The sequence below is a fragment of the Excalfactoria chinensis genome, chromosome 10 (assembly GCF_039878825.1).
Source record: "Excalfactoria chinensis isolate bCotChi1 chromosome 10, bCotChi1.hap2, whole genome shotgun sequence".
Lineage (NCBI taxonomy): Eukaryota > Metazoa > Chordata > Aves > Galliformes > Phasianidae > Excalfactoria > Excalfactoria chinensis.
The window spans coordinates 17,539,202-17,555,604 of record NC_092834.1 but is presented as its reverse complement, the minus strand read 5'-3'; the positions used below and the strand labels follow the sequence as shown (position 1 = coordinate 17,555,604).

General features: G+C 46.9%; 1 protein-coding gene across 2 annotated transcripts in view; it reads right to left on the bottom strand.

Annotated features, from left to right (window-relative positions):
- HCN4 (hyperpolarization activated cyclic nucleotide gated potassium channel 4) overlaps window positions 1-16,403 on the bottom strand; it is a 97,195-nt gene that overhangs the window by 28,811 nt on the left and 51,981 nt on the right. Inside the window, exons 3-4 of one of the 2 annotated variants that reach the window (XM_072345888.1) lie at window positions 11,411-11,572; window positions 3,603-3,821 (exon numbers count right to left, since the gene is read on the bottom strand). In XM_072345888.1, coding sequence (XP_072201989.1) covers window positions 3,603-3,821; window positions 11,411-11,572 — 381 coding nt within the window. The remainder of the gene's footprint in view (window positions 1-3,602; window positions 3,822-11,410; window positions 11,573-16,403) is intronic. The other variant, XM_072345889.1, reaches the window with a different exon arrangement.

The window sequence follows — 16,403 nt, the reverse complement described above, 5'->3', positions numbered from 1 at the left end:
CTCTGCAGGATGCCCGTTACTGCCTGCATCCTGCTGAGATGGGAGAGTGAAGCCCAGAGTCTCCCCCTGCTTTGTTCCAATGAGCATGGCTGCAGTAAGCAGCATAATCACCACTCCCCAAAGCCTCAAGGTTACAGAGCCAACTGGGGAGGATGAGTGTGTGTGTGTTTGTTTGTGGTGACTTGACATAAATATTAATCCAATTGAGCTTTAGGATTAGAGAAAGAAATTAATAGGGCAACCTGCACCAAGAAGGAAAATAACTTGCACATCAGTCTAGTTTGCTCATCTCCTGGGCCCAAAACACTCTCCTCCTCTTGTGAGCCACAGCTAATGTAGATTGTGTGGCAATTTTGCAGGCAATGACAAACTTACATGCTAAGGTTTGAACTGATCCAAGAACAGCTGAGAGGAGCCTCAAGCCTCTACTCTTGCTTATGGATCTCCTCCGCCATTACCCTGCACCAGCTCTGGCACTTGCTGGAATGTGCAGCAATTCAGCCTACTGATCCAGCAGAAAACAAAACTAAGCCAGAAGAGAGAAATCAGCTCAGCAGAGAAGCATGAGGAGTGGCGCATCAGAGTGAAACCACACACCTGGGAGCAAAGGCAGGGAGCACTGGGTGAGAACAGGTGTGTGCGGCTTCCTGCCTGGTCAGAGCTGTGAGATTCACTGACAAAATGCTAACTCTGTACCAAGACATTGGGCAGTTTTTCTATCAGAACCCTTTGGGATGGACTGGTAATATATTCCTATCATACAAATGTAAGAAAAAGGACAGCAGTTACGGGTGCAAACATATTTTGGAGCTAGACAATAGCTTAGAGACAGGAATCAGCTCCTGACCCTGCTATTGACTCTGGTGTGTGACTGCAGGCAAATCATTCAGGGCAAAACACACTCTGCAATGCAGGACAGAACTTCTGACTTTGCCACTGGGACTGGAAATAAGACAGCCATTTCAGAGCGCCAGAGCTAACAAGTTATTCTGACTCAAAGCTTTTTAGGGATGGCACGGAGCCATGAAGGCTGTGCCACTTCAGTGCCTGAGCTGGTAGCAATGCTCTGTGCCACATGGGACTCTCCACTTGTACTCAGGAACCTTGGCACTACACTGTTTTGGAGGGCTCAGCTTCTGTCTCCAATATCTCCATGGTTTCTATCAACCATCAATCCTGTATGGCCTCCCTGCCTTGCAGAACCTGCGTAGCATGAAGTTTAGGTATCTCCTACAGGAGGACTGTGTCCAAATGAATCTAATCAAGAGTGAAAGATGGGACCAAATCACGTCTTGTTTACTGAGTCAAGCGTGCTGTTGAAGCCAACAGACAGCACATCTTGTCTTTCATTCCCCTTCTCAGAAACCCTGTTTGTACAAGAGAAGAACAAGCTGGTTTGGCAGCAAAAGAGATCATTCTGAAACTTCACTACAAGCTCTCTCCCAAACCTTGTCTTGAAGGTTACACAAAGCCAGCCAGTAAAGTTTCTAGCCATTCCCTTCTGTCCTGTTCTTATATTCGTTTCTGCCACTCCTCTCCCTCCTCACTACCTCCTTCTTTGGCTGCTCCCAGAACAGCTGATAAAATCTCTGCAGTGAGAGCTGCTGCTGAGGTGAGATGCAGAGCCCTGCCTGCAGCCTGAAGGTGTACTAAGCAGCAGCCTCCAAACCACTGTCTGCTTCTCCCAGTCGACCCTGGCAACTTGTTGAGATTTTCTGCTTATAATATGCTTCAACAGACACGTTGTCCCATGAGGACTGAACTAAACTGAGTTGCAGGGCTGCAAATCACAAAGCAAAACACAAATAGCCATTTTAATCATGGCTATTCAAGTGCTAAGGAATGCAGAAAGTAAATACATATTTGTTTTTAGATCATCATTTGTCCCATTTGCAAGAGGAAATTGAATGTACTCAGTTCCCGAGGCTTTGTTCCTAAGAGAGTACCTTGCCAAATGAACCTGCTGTAACCACTGCACAAGAAATATACCCTTTGTTAAAACCTCTATCCACTGCTTTTGTCACAAAGCTCCTCTCCCGAATCTATTAACCCTCTTGTTCACATCTCCACATTCTAATCAGGCTTTATTTAACATTTCACACTACTGCCACCCTAGCTGCAGTCCCTGCTGGCTTTTTGGTGACTGGCTTCCCTGAGCACTGACTGCAATCTGACATCCACGGACAAGTGCTGCCCTTGTCTTCAGACCTGGCTGGGGAAAAAAATGCAGCTCCCTGTCCTGCAGGTGTAAACTTGGCTGCAGCTCGGTTGACCAGGTGGCTGGATTTGCAAATCAGTCCTTGACTTCTATGCTACTTCAAACAAATTTGAATAAATACTCTGCACACACAGATTTGATCAGCTTGCATTCCTAGTGCTGCAGTGTCCTTCTCTTTGGCATGCCTTCCTCCCGATTAGCCTTAGTCCAGCCAATCTGGAACACAGAAGCAAAAAGTAACCCAGTCCTCCATGTGTATTCTGGATTTTTTCTTTTAGCTCTAGCTCTGGTTTCAGATCTCATCCTCAGAGCATGGTTCAGCCTCTAGGCTTTGCTTTCAGTCTCTGCTTTACTGCAAGGTCTTTCTGCGGCCCAGCACTGCAATCCCAGTGTCTCAAACTTGTTCTAGCCCATCTTGCACATCCTTTCTCTCACCTCCTCCCATGCAGCAGCATCAAACTCACCTTTCTTAAGCCAGTGCGTGCCAGCCATATTTCACATGATTGAACAACAGCTATATAATTTAATTTCACCAGGCAAGGTCAGAATAGGACTAGCACCTCATTCTCCCTCTTCTTAGATTTCAGACCAAATGTACCCATATAACCCCAACCATAACACCCTTCAGCCCTCCAAGCCCTTGCTCTTAGTTACACACATTCTTCAGCAAGTTCTCCTGTTTTGTGGACGTGCTGGTTCTACCACAACTTGAGGCAGAAGCCCTGCTCACCTGTGTCCCAGAAGGAAAATTACATCATCAGCTGAATCATGGTGAGTGACCCTGTTTGCTCCATAACATCTCACATACTTGCAGCATCACCTCAGGCCCACCACCAGAAGCTACTGCTAATTGCAGTGGTAATCTGATCAGTGGTGACATTTCTATCTGTGTCCTGCATTATGCAACTCAACAACTGCAGTTAATTTGACAGCTACCTGGGGAACCTACCTGGTGCTCCTGAGCTTTGAGCCGTGCTTTTGTTATGTAGTTTCACTCATAAGCACTAATGTAATTAATCTGGATACTTTTAAAGGAAGTGTTTGCTAAACAAAAGCTGCACATTTAGTCAGGGTTTGAAAAGAAGATGTCAGAAAGTGACTTACAGTTTTAGATACCAGTGACATTGATAATGCCAATCTAAAACAGTCAGAGACAAAAAGAGTCCACCACTTGCCCTACTGCTACTCACGTGATCTTGCATCTACATCCTTCTAAGGTTCTATTGGGTAAACAAGAATAGTTATGAAACACCAATAAACTACAGTAGTAACAAAGGCATTGCACTTCTGGCCTCCCGTGTGAGTCGCTCATAGCCCTGATCTCCTCCAGACCATGTGTAAACCACCCCTAGGTGAGATAAGGGTTGCAAAACCCAATCCTTACCTTCTCCTGGTACTGACGCCGCGAGGAGTCCAGAGACTGGATTAGGGCTGTGGCATGGCCGATGAACATGGCATAGCAGGTGGCACCGACAATCATGCTCAGCATAGTGAGCCACACATCTGACATGCCAACAGGCGCCTGCTGCCCGTACCCAATGCAGAGCATGTGACTCATTGCCTTGAACAGCGCATAGGAATACTGCTTCCCCCAGGAGTCATTCTAAAGAGACAGATAGACAGACAAAGCTTTAGCAGTGGGACAGGACATTCACTGAGATGAACACGTTTCAGAAAACGATACCTAACGTTAGACACAAAGTCCATATTTAAAGCACCTCTATGTTTTAAACAAACAATGTGATGGCTTAGAAGTGTTGGGCACACTGGGTATATATATAAACCCTGCATTCAGTCATCTGACAGTAACTGACTTTGGTCAGGGTTTTTACAGACTCCGTGTGTTTTTTTCCAGCACAGCTTCCAGAAAGGAAGCCTGGCTGGCACTTGGCTAACCAGGGATACACTGAGATGATGCACTGCGATGTGTTCAAAATGACCCATGTGTGGGAAAGGGACTGATGCAAACAGTCACTCCACTGAGAAATGGATTTTTCAGAGAACTGCCAGAAGAGAGTCTGAGCAAACCTTCCAGCAGTGACACCGCAAAGCAGGGAAAATCACTCCACAGCACTTTATGAAATGTCCAGGGTCTCTGGTCATTACCTGAAGAGATGGGGAGGGCAGAAAATTAAGATGATAATGTCCAGGCAGAGAGCTCTTTGCAGGGTCAAACTGGGCCTTTTCAAGGAGCTGAACAAACTACAAATGGCCTCATTTGAGAGATGCAATAAACCATAGTGAGAAGCCAGTTAAAGTCAATGGCTTCCTTCAGACATGCTGTGCTCTCCCACCGCAATGAACAGCAGAAGCACCTCAGCAATTACATCATGCAAAAGGGAGAAAAGCACAATATAAGTTTCATGACTACTCTGATTACTTTGAGCTCCTGGAACGGCAAGGTACATTTACTATCTTGTGGGTACTGTATGCCAGCAAGTCCTTGCCACAAAACCTTGTAAAGTAAATGCACTGTCATCACACACTGCTATTAGAAGACGTGAAACAATGCCACTGCTACAGTGACATTCATCACAGCACATAATCTATACATTCATCAGTCTTCTTCCTGTTCCTAGGAAGGTGCTGGATATACACTTTGGATATAGCTGTGCAGATATATACAGCACAGCAACTCAGAAGGTCATTGTGCAGAAGACCTGGTTTGGGGCTCATCAGACAGGTGAGCAATACTTTTGTGAACTCCGTGCAGAGAGACACAGCAGGCTCAGCACTGGTGACCTGCGATGCGGGGAGCCCTGCAGTTTACTGGATGCCTCCCTGGAGGGATCTTATCACAGTCAGGTGGATGGCTGATGACCTGTCTACAAAAAACAGCTCTCTGGGTGTCACTAACGTTGATGGAAATTTTTCAGTTAGCTGACAAGTAGTAAACAGAACCAAAGAGCACTGTTAATGTTTGTGAGCTGTGGCAAAGAGCTGGAACCTCTCGAGAGTGTTAATGCTTGGGTAGGAGATAAGCATGTGGACAAAGACAGGCGACAGTGTTACCTTAGCCATATCCAGTTACATTATGCAAGCAGGCCTGATTCACACTATAACAAGAAGGGCAAAGCAACGAAAGTGACAGCAAAGCGGACACAGAAGCAGCAGCACATCCAGGGTCCCAGGAGGGATGGCTCCCTACTGGCGCCAGGCTGTCTGGGCTCACCTCCCTAACAAAGCAGGAACCAGCTCACCTCCTGCACTGGAAAAATCTCCCCGAGCCTGCAGGAAAGATAATGTGCCTTTGGGGTCTCTATTCCTGGGAATGCAGGCAGCTTGCCCCTGTGTGTGAGAAGCTGCAGCCCAAAGGGGAATCAGCTACAGGAGAAGGCAAAGAACACCTGCAACTCTGATGCTTATACAGGCCTTAATGCAGCTCCCTGAGTGAAGCCTGACAAGGCAAGGAGAGTCAGTCCCAGCACTAAACACCAACTGAGAAAAGCAGCAATCCACGACACAGTGGTTAAGCATGCCCCAGCCTGCCTTTCTATTACAGAGCCAATAGGTAAGTCTGGCAGAGAAAGGACAGAGGTGAGTGCTTGGCTTGATAGAGAGGAGTATGATTTCTTCTCTCCTTGCCCTCTCAGGCCAGTTCTACTTCTTAGCCAGAAGGCTCTCAAAGCAAATACCTTTCCCATGATACTGTGGAGGTGCTGCTGCCTTCTGAGTTCAGTGTGGCAGTAGTTTAACAGGGCAGCACATCTCTGTAACAGAATTGAGGGCAGGGAGAAAAGAAATGCTGAGCTGAAATTCCGAAGGGAATCTGGGAAGACAGAAAAAGATCAGCTGAGCTGGAGGCTCAGACATCAGGATCCTGGCTGCCAGGGTCTTTCATGGCTGTGAATGGTCAAAGGGGAGAGTCTGGGCATCGTCAGATTCAAGTCTTGAAAGCTGTTCTAGCAACTTGCTGTTCAGGAGCAGGCAAGTCACTAAAACACCCTAGATTTGGTTCCCACCCAAATAAGCAGGAGCCAATAGTTCCCAATAAACTTTTGGGTGTAGGAGGCTTGCAGTGTACAAATTAGTCATCCAAACCCATGATGTCCAATACCACCAAGCCCCAGCAGCCTGCAGAAACGCTTCCAGCTCCCTGGGAACCCTGTAGTTATGAGCAATGACCTCAGTTTCCATCAGCAGCACGGCTCCCTGTGAGGACAGCCTGCTTTGTGCCAGGCTGAGTAATGACAGGCTGAGGGGCAAGAACTGGAGCAAACACAGGGTGTTTACAATGGTCATGAGCAGCATGGCCTGCTGGGAGGAGAGATCAAGGACTGCTGAAAGAGAGGCAATTCCATGAAGGAAGAGCCTTCCAAAGCAGTTACCTTTGGGACACAACCTCTGAGCATCTGTAAAGAGCACTGGATCCTCATGGCACAGTCTTTGCAATGACTCTTTCCTTAGAGGTCCCTGTATATCTTTATTTTTCAGACCTACTCTACACCCCTTTGTTTCCCACAGAATAAACAAGCAGGTCAAGAATGTAAAACTTTGTGTCAGTCAAGTAGCACTGGTTCCAAACATGGGCACAAGCACCACAGTGCCCTGATACAGCTTGCCCCTACACCAAACCAGTCCTTACAGTGGGAGGACTATACTACAAATACACCCCAGTGGCTAAAATGTTGCATTACAGTAGGTAAATGAGGCCTTCAAATTGCAGAAAGAACATGGCTCCTCCTTAACCCAATCTCAAAGCGAGCTAAAATGGAGCTATAGATCTGTGCTTGAACATCGTCAAGAGGGACGTTATCTCAGATGCATGCCAGGCACTATGAGCATTTGCAAATGGGAGTTAAAATTACTTTGAAGTGCTTTCTCGAACTAGCTTGTTTTTAACACCCACACTGGCAGGACCGTAAGGGTTTCTTTGGGATTAGTGTCTGGACTTCAATGCCTCTGCTCATATCTCTACTTTGAATACTTGGAAGTACTCTTCAAAGGCAGCATTGGGCTCGGCAGTACCTTAGAGAAGCACCTAAAGGAGCAGTACGGGGTCTCACAGGATTTTGCTTGATCATGCTTGACATCTGAGTGCATCTTGCTGAACTCCCACTGGACAGGACTAAAAAGAGCAGTGAAAAGGCTGGAAAGCACTGGTAAATTCTTGGGCTAGGGGCACAATCCATGGGCACACCATTATGCCTGCCATATACGCCACTAACATTTCTAAGTTTTAAGAGCCTGTCTGTAGTGAGAGAGAGTATTTCATTCAGCATCCAACCCCCTTCCATGCATAATCCTAGTCAGATGAGCTGCAGTTTACAGGTCATTCACACCTGAGACCATCAGCCCAGAAGTACATTTTGTGAACTCCCACATTTGGCTCAGCAATGATCTTATGTGCCCGCAGAGCAAACTCCAGGCTTGCTGCTGCACACCATTTTGTGCTGTGCTGCAGAATAAGGCCTCTGAGCATCACTGCCCTCCCCTGGACAGCACCACAACTGCTAGGCAGGGAAAACACAGGACAGCAGTAGTGGGACCAGAAATGAAGATGGTGGGTCAAACTTCACACTGGATAGCACCTACCTGTTCTGGGCTTATTTCCAGGGTGAGCTTTGCATGGCTTTCTCCTTCTAGAAGATTTTCTCAGGACTCTGAGTGCACCAGAAAGTCTTCATTACCCCAGGTCGCTGTAGGACCCCCATCCATGACCCCAGTGATCCTGGAGCTCCACCAGAGCTCAGTCTGGCCATCCAGTCCTTGTGTGAGCTATGTCAGGGCTGCACATCTGCCCAGCTCCAAACCCTGGCAGGTCTTGAATTTTGCTTTAGCCTTTGGTCCCATATCTTGCTGCTCCTAACTGGACTCCCTGGATGCTGGACATTAGATATGACTATCACCTTGCCTTCTCTGGGATAGTCAATGCACCCAATGCACTATTGTGGAGCAGCTCTATTTTTGCAGCTGCTCCCTAAAAGATTTTATAAACCATGAACATTGACTGCACAACTTCATAAGCCTACTGAGTGAAAGTGTGAGGGAGCTGCTGGATCTGAGGCTTGGCAGGAGTTAGGAATCACCCAGGAGATTCATTCAGGACTGTTCTGTCTTCCACCCTACATGCTGAACCAGCTTCTCTTCCTACTTTCCATCAGCAGCACCAAAAAATGTGTCATGGGTTGGGGGCTGTATGCTCAAAGGGGAGGGATACTCTCCTTCTGGTAGAAGGGAAGATGATTAGTATTTCCTATGCAAGGTCGCTGCATTTGACATGGGGATATTTGCCTTCCCTGCTGGGTTTATCAGTTCAGCACAACACCCAAGAGAGCAAGCCACGTGTTTCCAGCAGCTTTTGGGTCTCAGCAGAGCTCAGATTTCTCCAATGAGGAGCTGCCAGGCAAGGGTCGTCGTGGGGAGATGCTGCCTGCACATATGCCTCACTGGAGCTGACTCACGAGCATTTCCCTTTTTAATAAAGTGCCCTGTAGGGAAGCTAACGCCAAAGCCCTTGAGATTAGGGCTGAGCAATTAATACCAAAAACATCCATCCCTGCCATTTCAGAGTCAGTTCAGGAAGAAGGAAAAGATACATTCCTACAATTGCTAAAGATGAAGGATGAAACACATAGAAAATAACAAGAGGAACTGGACCCATGGATTTATCGAGCCCCTGATATGATTTTGGCAACACCAGATGCTTCACAGATTCCCTGGAAGAGGATCAAACCTTTAGGAAGCAGATGGGAGGTGATGAATCTTCTTTTCCCACTGCATCGGAGTCAGAGCTGTTTTATGGACTGCCAAGCGGCTAGGTGGGAAACTCTGGCACGGTGCATGAACAGCACTCAAGGAGAAAGCCCACAAAGCATTTGGCATCTCATGTTCACCTCCCCTTGGATGCAGCAGCTTCACAAGACTCATTTACTTTTTTTACCTACAGTGGTCCCATCCCAGCTTTTTGGCTCCTACATGCAGTCATGGCAGCTGTGCACCAAGAATACTTCTCCCCTCACAGGTGTGACTAGGTCAGAACTAAAAGACCCCAAATCCAACTTTCCAATTGGCACTGAGAGAAGCCATGCTGTGCTGCCACCTCCTACCCGTGTCCATCACAGCTCTCACACAAAGCCATTCTGCACACAAAGCACAGATACCCTTGCACCAAATCCTGAGGACAGCCCAGGCTGTTGGTTTATTACTGTTTCCTGACTTTCCCATTACTTTCCTATGGACTACAAGGAAATTGTTGCACTAATTACGCTATTCACTTCCATCTCTAGTGGACAGGCTACCAGTGACATGTTTGGAAGCCTTCTCAAGAAATAAGAGAACAGAACCTTATTGTGAGAAGAAACTATCTGATTCCAGATATACTTTTTTTATATGTTCTTAAAACAAGCTATTTTGGGGCTGGCATTTTCCTGAACAACATTTGAATAGAAGCCACCAAAATTATAGGTGGAACATATAACCATCTCTCCAGTTCTTCATCCCATTTTCCTGCAGTTCCATTTCTGAGACAGACACTGAGATCATCACTTTTTTCACTTTTATGAAGTGAAAAAAATTAGGGTGACTGAGCTGCAGACGAGAAGCCAAGGGGGAAAAAAAAATCACACCAGGCAAATTTAATTCCCAGCTTCACAGGCTCTTAAGGATTGGAAGACAAGTACTGCAGCACGAGTCCTCTCCTGGCATAGCCCTGCTCTGAATAGAGCGTTTCTATCCTGCCTCTCCTGGAGACTCTGCTGAGCCCTCTGCATCCTTCCCTGTCTCTCCTCAGACTTGCAGCTAAGAAAGGCGTGCAGCCTATGCAGTAAGAATATGAGGTGGTAATCCTTTGAACTGTGGTTTTCACCCCAGCTTTCGGTGCACAAAAACATATGCTCAATGACCATTTGGTTAGTAAGCAGTTCCTTGGCAAGAAGACCGAACATAGTAAGTGGAAGGAGAAGGAATTATTAGGATGGAGTACATTAGGAATAGGGAAACACAGCTCAAATCTTCTGCTCCAGAACTGTCCTGCAAGGATTCCACAGCCAAGTCACTTCATCTGATGGGGATGATTTGTCAGCAGCTCTGAGCTCTCCAGGACAAGGAGCTGTATGTCCTTTTGAACCCAAATAGCACAAGCACAATGGGGCCCTAATCTTCCATTGCTTCTGTCATATAAATAATAAAAAAGCAGCACAGGGAAGACAGGGCAGCTGCTGCTTGGGTTGCTCTTCTGCTGTAGATAAATAAAGGGCTGTAGTCTCCAGAACTGTCAGTCTGACACCTTTCAACAGCAGGAAATGAACGATTATTGCAGAGGGAAGAAATAAACAAACAAGCCCCCAAACAGAGGACTTCTGACAGCTGCTCACTCATCTCAGGCATGGGCAGCGTGTGCCCACAGCTCTGCATGTGGAAGCCATGGAAGCTGGCAGTTCTTTTATACATTTTGCATTTGTTCTGTTCTGCCTGAGTGCCTGATATTTTATATATATATAATTTTTTTTAAAGAAGAAATTGGCTGGGGAAATCTAGAGGTTAAGAGCTGCAATAAGAGGCAATTTTTTAAGCTTTGTCAGTTTTTGCTGCTTAATCAACTGGACATTGTCCCTTTGAATAAAAGATCCTGAATGCTCAGTGAGATGGCTGAAAGGTACCATGAAATCCCTGCGCACGTACCATATGGTATAATTCTCCCTCCCAGCAACAGTGCACAGCTTGGGACCTCACTGGGAAGTCTGGCCATAGTTCCTACAAGGGGAGGCCAAACCGTGGCATGGCAGTCTGTTTCAGCTACTTTATTGCAATACTGTGCAGAATGTAGTGTGATCACACTCATCCTTCAAGTGGAAATGGAGCAGCTGGCTGAATGGTTTCCTTGAGGCCAGCAATGGGAATTAGGATCTTATGGGTCAGACCCAGCCAGGGCCCTAAGACCCCCATTTGACTCTGTATGCCCAGACCTCAGCAGAAAGACACCTTAATTCTTGCTCTTTGCTGTCTCCTGCCAGGAGGGGGAGCCTGGCTCTTGCCTTCTGCTGCAGGGGCTCTGTTGCCTGGTTCCTCCTCTGCAGCCCCGACACTCTCCTGTTGTTGAGATTGTCCCCAAAGAGTCCCCATGCCCACAGTGGCTTTACCAGCGCCTGATGGATAGCGGACGAAGGCCCTTAAAGGAGGTGGAAGAAGATGGAAGGCTGGGAGGTGATGCTGTGAGCAGTGGCTTAGGAAGCATGAGGGGCAAGCACTTACCACCATGCGGTTGAGGGATACCCAGCAATCATCAGGGAAGTCCTGCAGCATAGGCACGAGGAACTGGAGGCAGCCATCCCAGTGACACAGCAGCAGCATCATCCCAATCAGGTTCACGATCCGCACAACTGCACTGGCCAGATCGTAGGTCATGTGGAAGATCTGCAGGGGACAACCAGGAGCAGATTAGATGGCAGCTCCCCAGCCAACCACCCAACCCAGCAAAATTAGATGCAGTATCAGGGTCAAGAGCCTTGCTAATGTAACGGGAAAGGCTGCATCAGCCTAGCTCAGGTCAGTCACTGTATGCGAGCAGAACCAGCTGAAAAAAAGATTAAAAACCAAAATACAAAATTGTATTCACTCGCCCCTGTTGCCCTTTGATTTCTGCCTTCAATTTATATTGAAGGCTCCATAACTCCTCTTACAGAAGATACGGGTTGCAAATATTTCCAGAACATCAGCCACGCCTCCGAAATAAACTCCATCATTACATCTTTTTAACCGCAGTGACCTTCTTTGATTTCTGCTCCTGCTGAATACATGCGATGCACTGACCAATGGCAGAAGCTGTCTTTTAATTGGATGTTGGATGCAGTCTCTGGAAGCATCAAATGACAGGAAGAATGGCCATCAACTCAGCAGAAGTTTCTAGAAGAGGTTGTGATGCAACTATTTTTTGTAGCAGCTGCTGTACCGCTCCAGTCTGACATGGAGGAAAGAAAATGGCGCTTACATGAAGCGTAAGGAAAAGAAAAAATGCCAGAGCTACTAAACAGCCCTTAGCAAGGACAATCAGAAACCTGGATAAAGGGAATGGCAACCAGAGCTCTGCAGCCAGCTCTGTGGTGCCAAGACTGTTTACAGCCCTCTTGTCCATAGTACTAGTCATGAGCAGGACACACTGTGGAAACTGGGTGCTCCATCACCAAAGTCACATCTGAAGTCAAGAATTACTTTAATGGATTACTGTTTACTGGCTCCTTTATGCCCAGCTTTGTGATGACAGCTAGACACACTTCTGTTCTAAGCTACATAGCTGCTCAGGTTTGGCTTTTCTTACCTTGCAGCATGCCACAGTGAGAAGGAAAGGCTGGTTCTGGAGAACATGGTCACCCTGTGTGACTCAGCACAGAGGCCACTTCTGGTCTCTCTACCCATTAACACAGTTGAGTGCCTGGATGCAGCCTTGAGGTTTCTGTCAAAAACTCAATGCAGGACAGGCTTTGCCACCTCTGCAGCATCCAGAGCAGATCAGCACAGCCACAGACTGAATGTAGTGGCTCTGCGCTGCAGAATCTGATGATTAAAGCATGCCTCTACAGGAGAGAGCAGCCTCTCCAGTGAAAATGGATTGCAGGGATGCACAAAGAAGACAGCTTGGTCACCCACCACGAGGCAAATGCTCTCACTTCAACATCACCCTGAAAACAGAGACCCCAGCACACCTGACATTCTCTCCCACATGGCAAATCAAGGAAGGATGGAGGCCTGACAGCCATGCTCCATGGCTTCCTGCCCAAGAGCTTTGCCTGGAGAAATGGTAATCACTGCTCCCCTCACACAGCAATGCTGCTGCTGGAGGAATGAAATATGTGGCCAGATGTGTGTGAATGAAGCAGACAGGCTCATAGCTGTCAGCTGGGTCATCTCCAGAGACCTCCCTATGGTCTGAAAGCACATGCAGCCTGGGTGCTCTGCATCTTAGCGAGACAGTGTCTTAGCTGGATTTAATAGAAGGAAACAAAAAGCAGAGGAACATGGGGAGTAAACACAACTACTGCGAATCAGATGAGGCTGGATAGCGCAGCCTCATTGCCACATTTCTACCCTTATATTGGTGGCCAAAACTGCAGGGAGAAGCGCACCAGAACTTCCTGAGAGCTGAACAGCCCCAGAATCCCTGTGCAGAAAGGTGGGCACGTTCATTGGGTTAGCTTAGCTGCCAAGAATCACCTCTGAAGGAGAAAGTGATTACCCTGAGGTTGTCTGTGCATCAGGGAAGTATCTGAAGTGGGTGATCTGGCCATAAGCATGCTATGTGCCTGCATGGCTAGGTCCATGTCACTGCTTGCTGCTCTTACAGGAGTAGTCTTTGCAGCCACTCATGGCAGCATGAACCTGCCACTCTTGCCACTATCAGGCACCAGCCTAAGTGAGTCAGTTCAAGCAGCTAAAAAGGCAAAAAGCTGGTGTTATGAAGGAAAGGAATAATGTTGGTCAGTTCAGCGCCCTAAATTGTCTCATCACTCTGTTGTCAGAGCTAGCTGTTCAATTTCAATGCTTGTTTCCACACTAGACATTAACACGCCTCTACCTAATCAAGATGCCATGAGGTTATATGCATTAGAAGCTGATGTGCTCAATCCTGACCAGGAGGGAGCCACAGAAGAAAGCAGGAAACCTGAATGATGAATGCTGAGGATAACAGCTTCTAAACCCCATTATTTCCACTCCATCCAAGCTGCAGCTGGAGTCCACAGTGTCCCTTAGCAGGAGAAAGACCATTCTAATGATATTCTAATGATATTTCTGAGCTGAAAAGAAGAAAATATCCCAAATCCAGCACGAAAGCCTGTTCTAAGAAATCCAAGTCTCAGTGCTGACTCAATAGGTCAGTATCGAAGCTGAACACATATTTCATAAAAAATAATTCCTACTGGTTTCATCTTTTTCCCTTCCCCCCCTTCACAGAAACAATCATTCTCAATTAGATGACCCAAAGTGAATCCAGTCTATTGCAATGACAGCCATAGGCTTCTAATGAAGCCAGAGCAGCAGTCTGCAGATGGATCACCCAGCAGACCTTACGCATTATCAAGGTCTTACTGCACCAACAACTTCTCCTCTCCCATCTATGTACATTTCTTAAAGAGTTCCAGCCCTCCCATAGCCCAGGAAACTCCAGCCAGAGACAAGGAGAGACCCCATCAGGTTTAGAAGGTACCTTTCTTCTTTTAATATAAGTAGCGAAGAGCCTGAGGAAATGGATGCTTTAGAGGAAACGTAGATGGAAATTGAGCTTATTCTATGCTTGGGATCTATTCTGGTCAGGCTAGGGCAGCAAGCCTTTATTCTACTGCATCAACAAAGTGCTTTACTTCTGCCACAAGTTCCTACTGCCTCCTCTCAAGCACTAAAGGGTGAATTCAGCTCACCTTCCGTGGAACTGGAGATTGAAACACACCTCCTGAAGGCAAAACATCTGGTCTGCAGTACTTGTAGGCCTGAAAAGGTGAAGCAGCACAACTCAGAAGTCTCTGCTACCTGTAAAGTGAGCTAGCTAATGAACTCCAGCTGTAAAGGTCTGGACCACAGGTGACACAAATCCAATTTAAAACGTCAGTCTCAGGAGCTACCAGCTCATTCCTACTCCTTGAAATAGATTTGCATTCACATTCAAGAGAAAAATAAGAAACATTTGTCCTGCATCATATAGGAGTAACTATGCAAGGGTAGAACGAACACCTTCCGCTGAGAAGCTCCTGCTGTAAATAGATCCCTGTACAGCAGGGAATACTAAATCCAGAAGAGTGCTGCAGAGGGTCTCAGCCAGGGCCGCAGTGCAGTCTATAAGCAAATACAGCTCACCAGGGAGAGATGGGAGAAACATTCTAGAATAGCTGAACCAGAAGCAAAGGAACATGAATGGTAATTGGTACTTCTCTGGTTTTCCTTGTTAACACTCGGGGCTTTATTGTCCTGTCATATCACAACCCCAGCTGGGTCCCAGAGCATCACAACTGGAACTGCTTGTGCTTTCCAGCTTTCAGCTGTTTGTGATTTGGAAAAAGGGAGTGAGGAAGAAGGAAGGAGGAAGAGGAAGAAGAAGCAGAAGCAGCAGCATGGATTCAAGCTTAGAAGCACCTGCTTCCAAGTGCTTTTTCTGATAGAGCTAATAGTTCTGGTACTTGGTTATCCAAAACAAACTGTGGTTTCAGAATCCCTGCTATAAAGGTGACTTTGTGCCTCCAGTCAAAGGGCTCCTTGCAGCACTTGTTAAAGGGACAGCTTGGGGAAAGTAAAAGGAATGAAACTTTTCTCAACAAAATCATCTCTGGTCTCCATCTTGGAAATCCAGCATATACTGAACAGGCAACCTATCAGCATTCTAATAGTATGAGTCCAAAATCCTGTCAGCCCCAAATTGTGCAGCACTCCTCACTTGGCTCCGTAATGCAGTAGGATTCCTCTGTCCTGAATGTTTGAGCTGGGAGAAATCAAAGACACCTTGGAGAGATGGGAATCTGGCTCTAGCAGTGAAACAAGGGCTCTGAGTCAAGGCAAAGCTGTACGTTTGATCGTTGCGTGTTGGCATATAACTCACTGTGGCTTTCCAAACCAACAGTCAATAGAATTTCTTAGATCCTTGAAAGCAACGTTGCATCAGTGTGTCTGTCTGTTTGAGGTCTGCAACTGCAGATCCCTGTTGGCTCTGCACGTACTGGAGGTGCTGTGTGTGAAACAAAAAGGTTCTCCTGTGAGCCTGGGGACTGCCATACAGAGGTGGAGCAATGATTCTGTTCAGAGCCAGCGTGGCTGAGCTGGAGCTAGACACCCTGCCAGACACAGCTAGCAGCAGGCACCGTCACTCAGCTGAATGCTGGCTCTGCACAGAGCTGCCTTGCATCCACCAGGTTTACAAACAGATTCTGCACCACAGGAGAGCAGTGAAACTGCTTGTTGCCCTTCACTACCTCTACAGGCAATATAGCAGGATTTCTGTAGCGCTGCATCCAAACTAAGAAAGCCTGCTGGTCCCAAGCCAGTTCTGGTGTCCGCAGCCACACCACAGACAAGGCAAGCTGTGATAAATCCCTGTGGGTCATCAAGTACCTGTGACACTGCTCCAGCTTCATGGAAAGCAAAGAATCCACTCTTAATTTACGGCTTAAAAATCAAAAGATCCTAAAAAATCTCAAAAGAGCCCAAACAGTATGGTCTGTATTATTCTGAGTACACTAGGGGGGCAGAGTTAAGGTTGTTCTGTTGT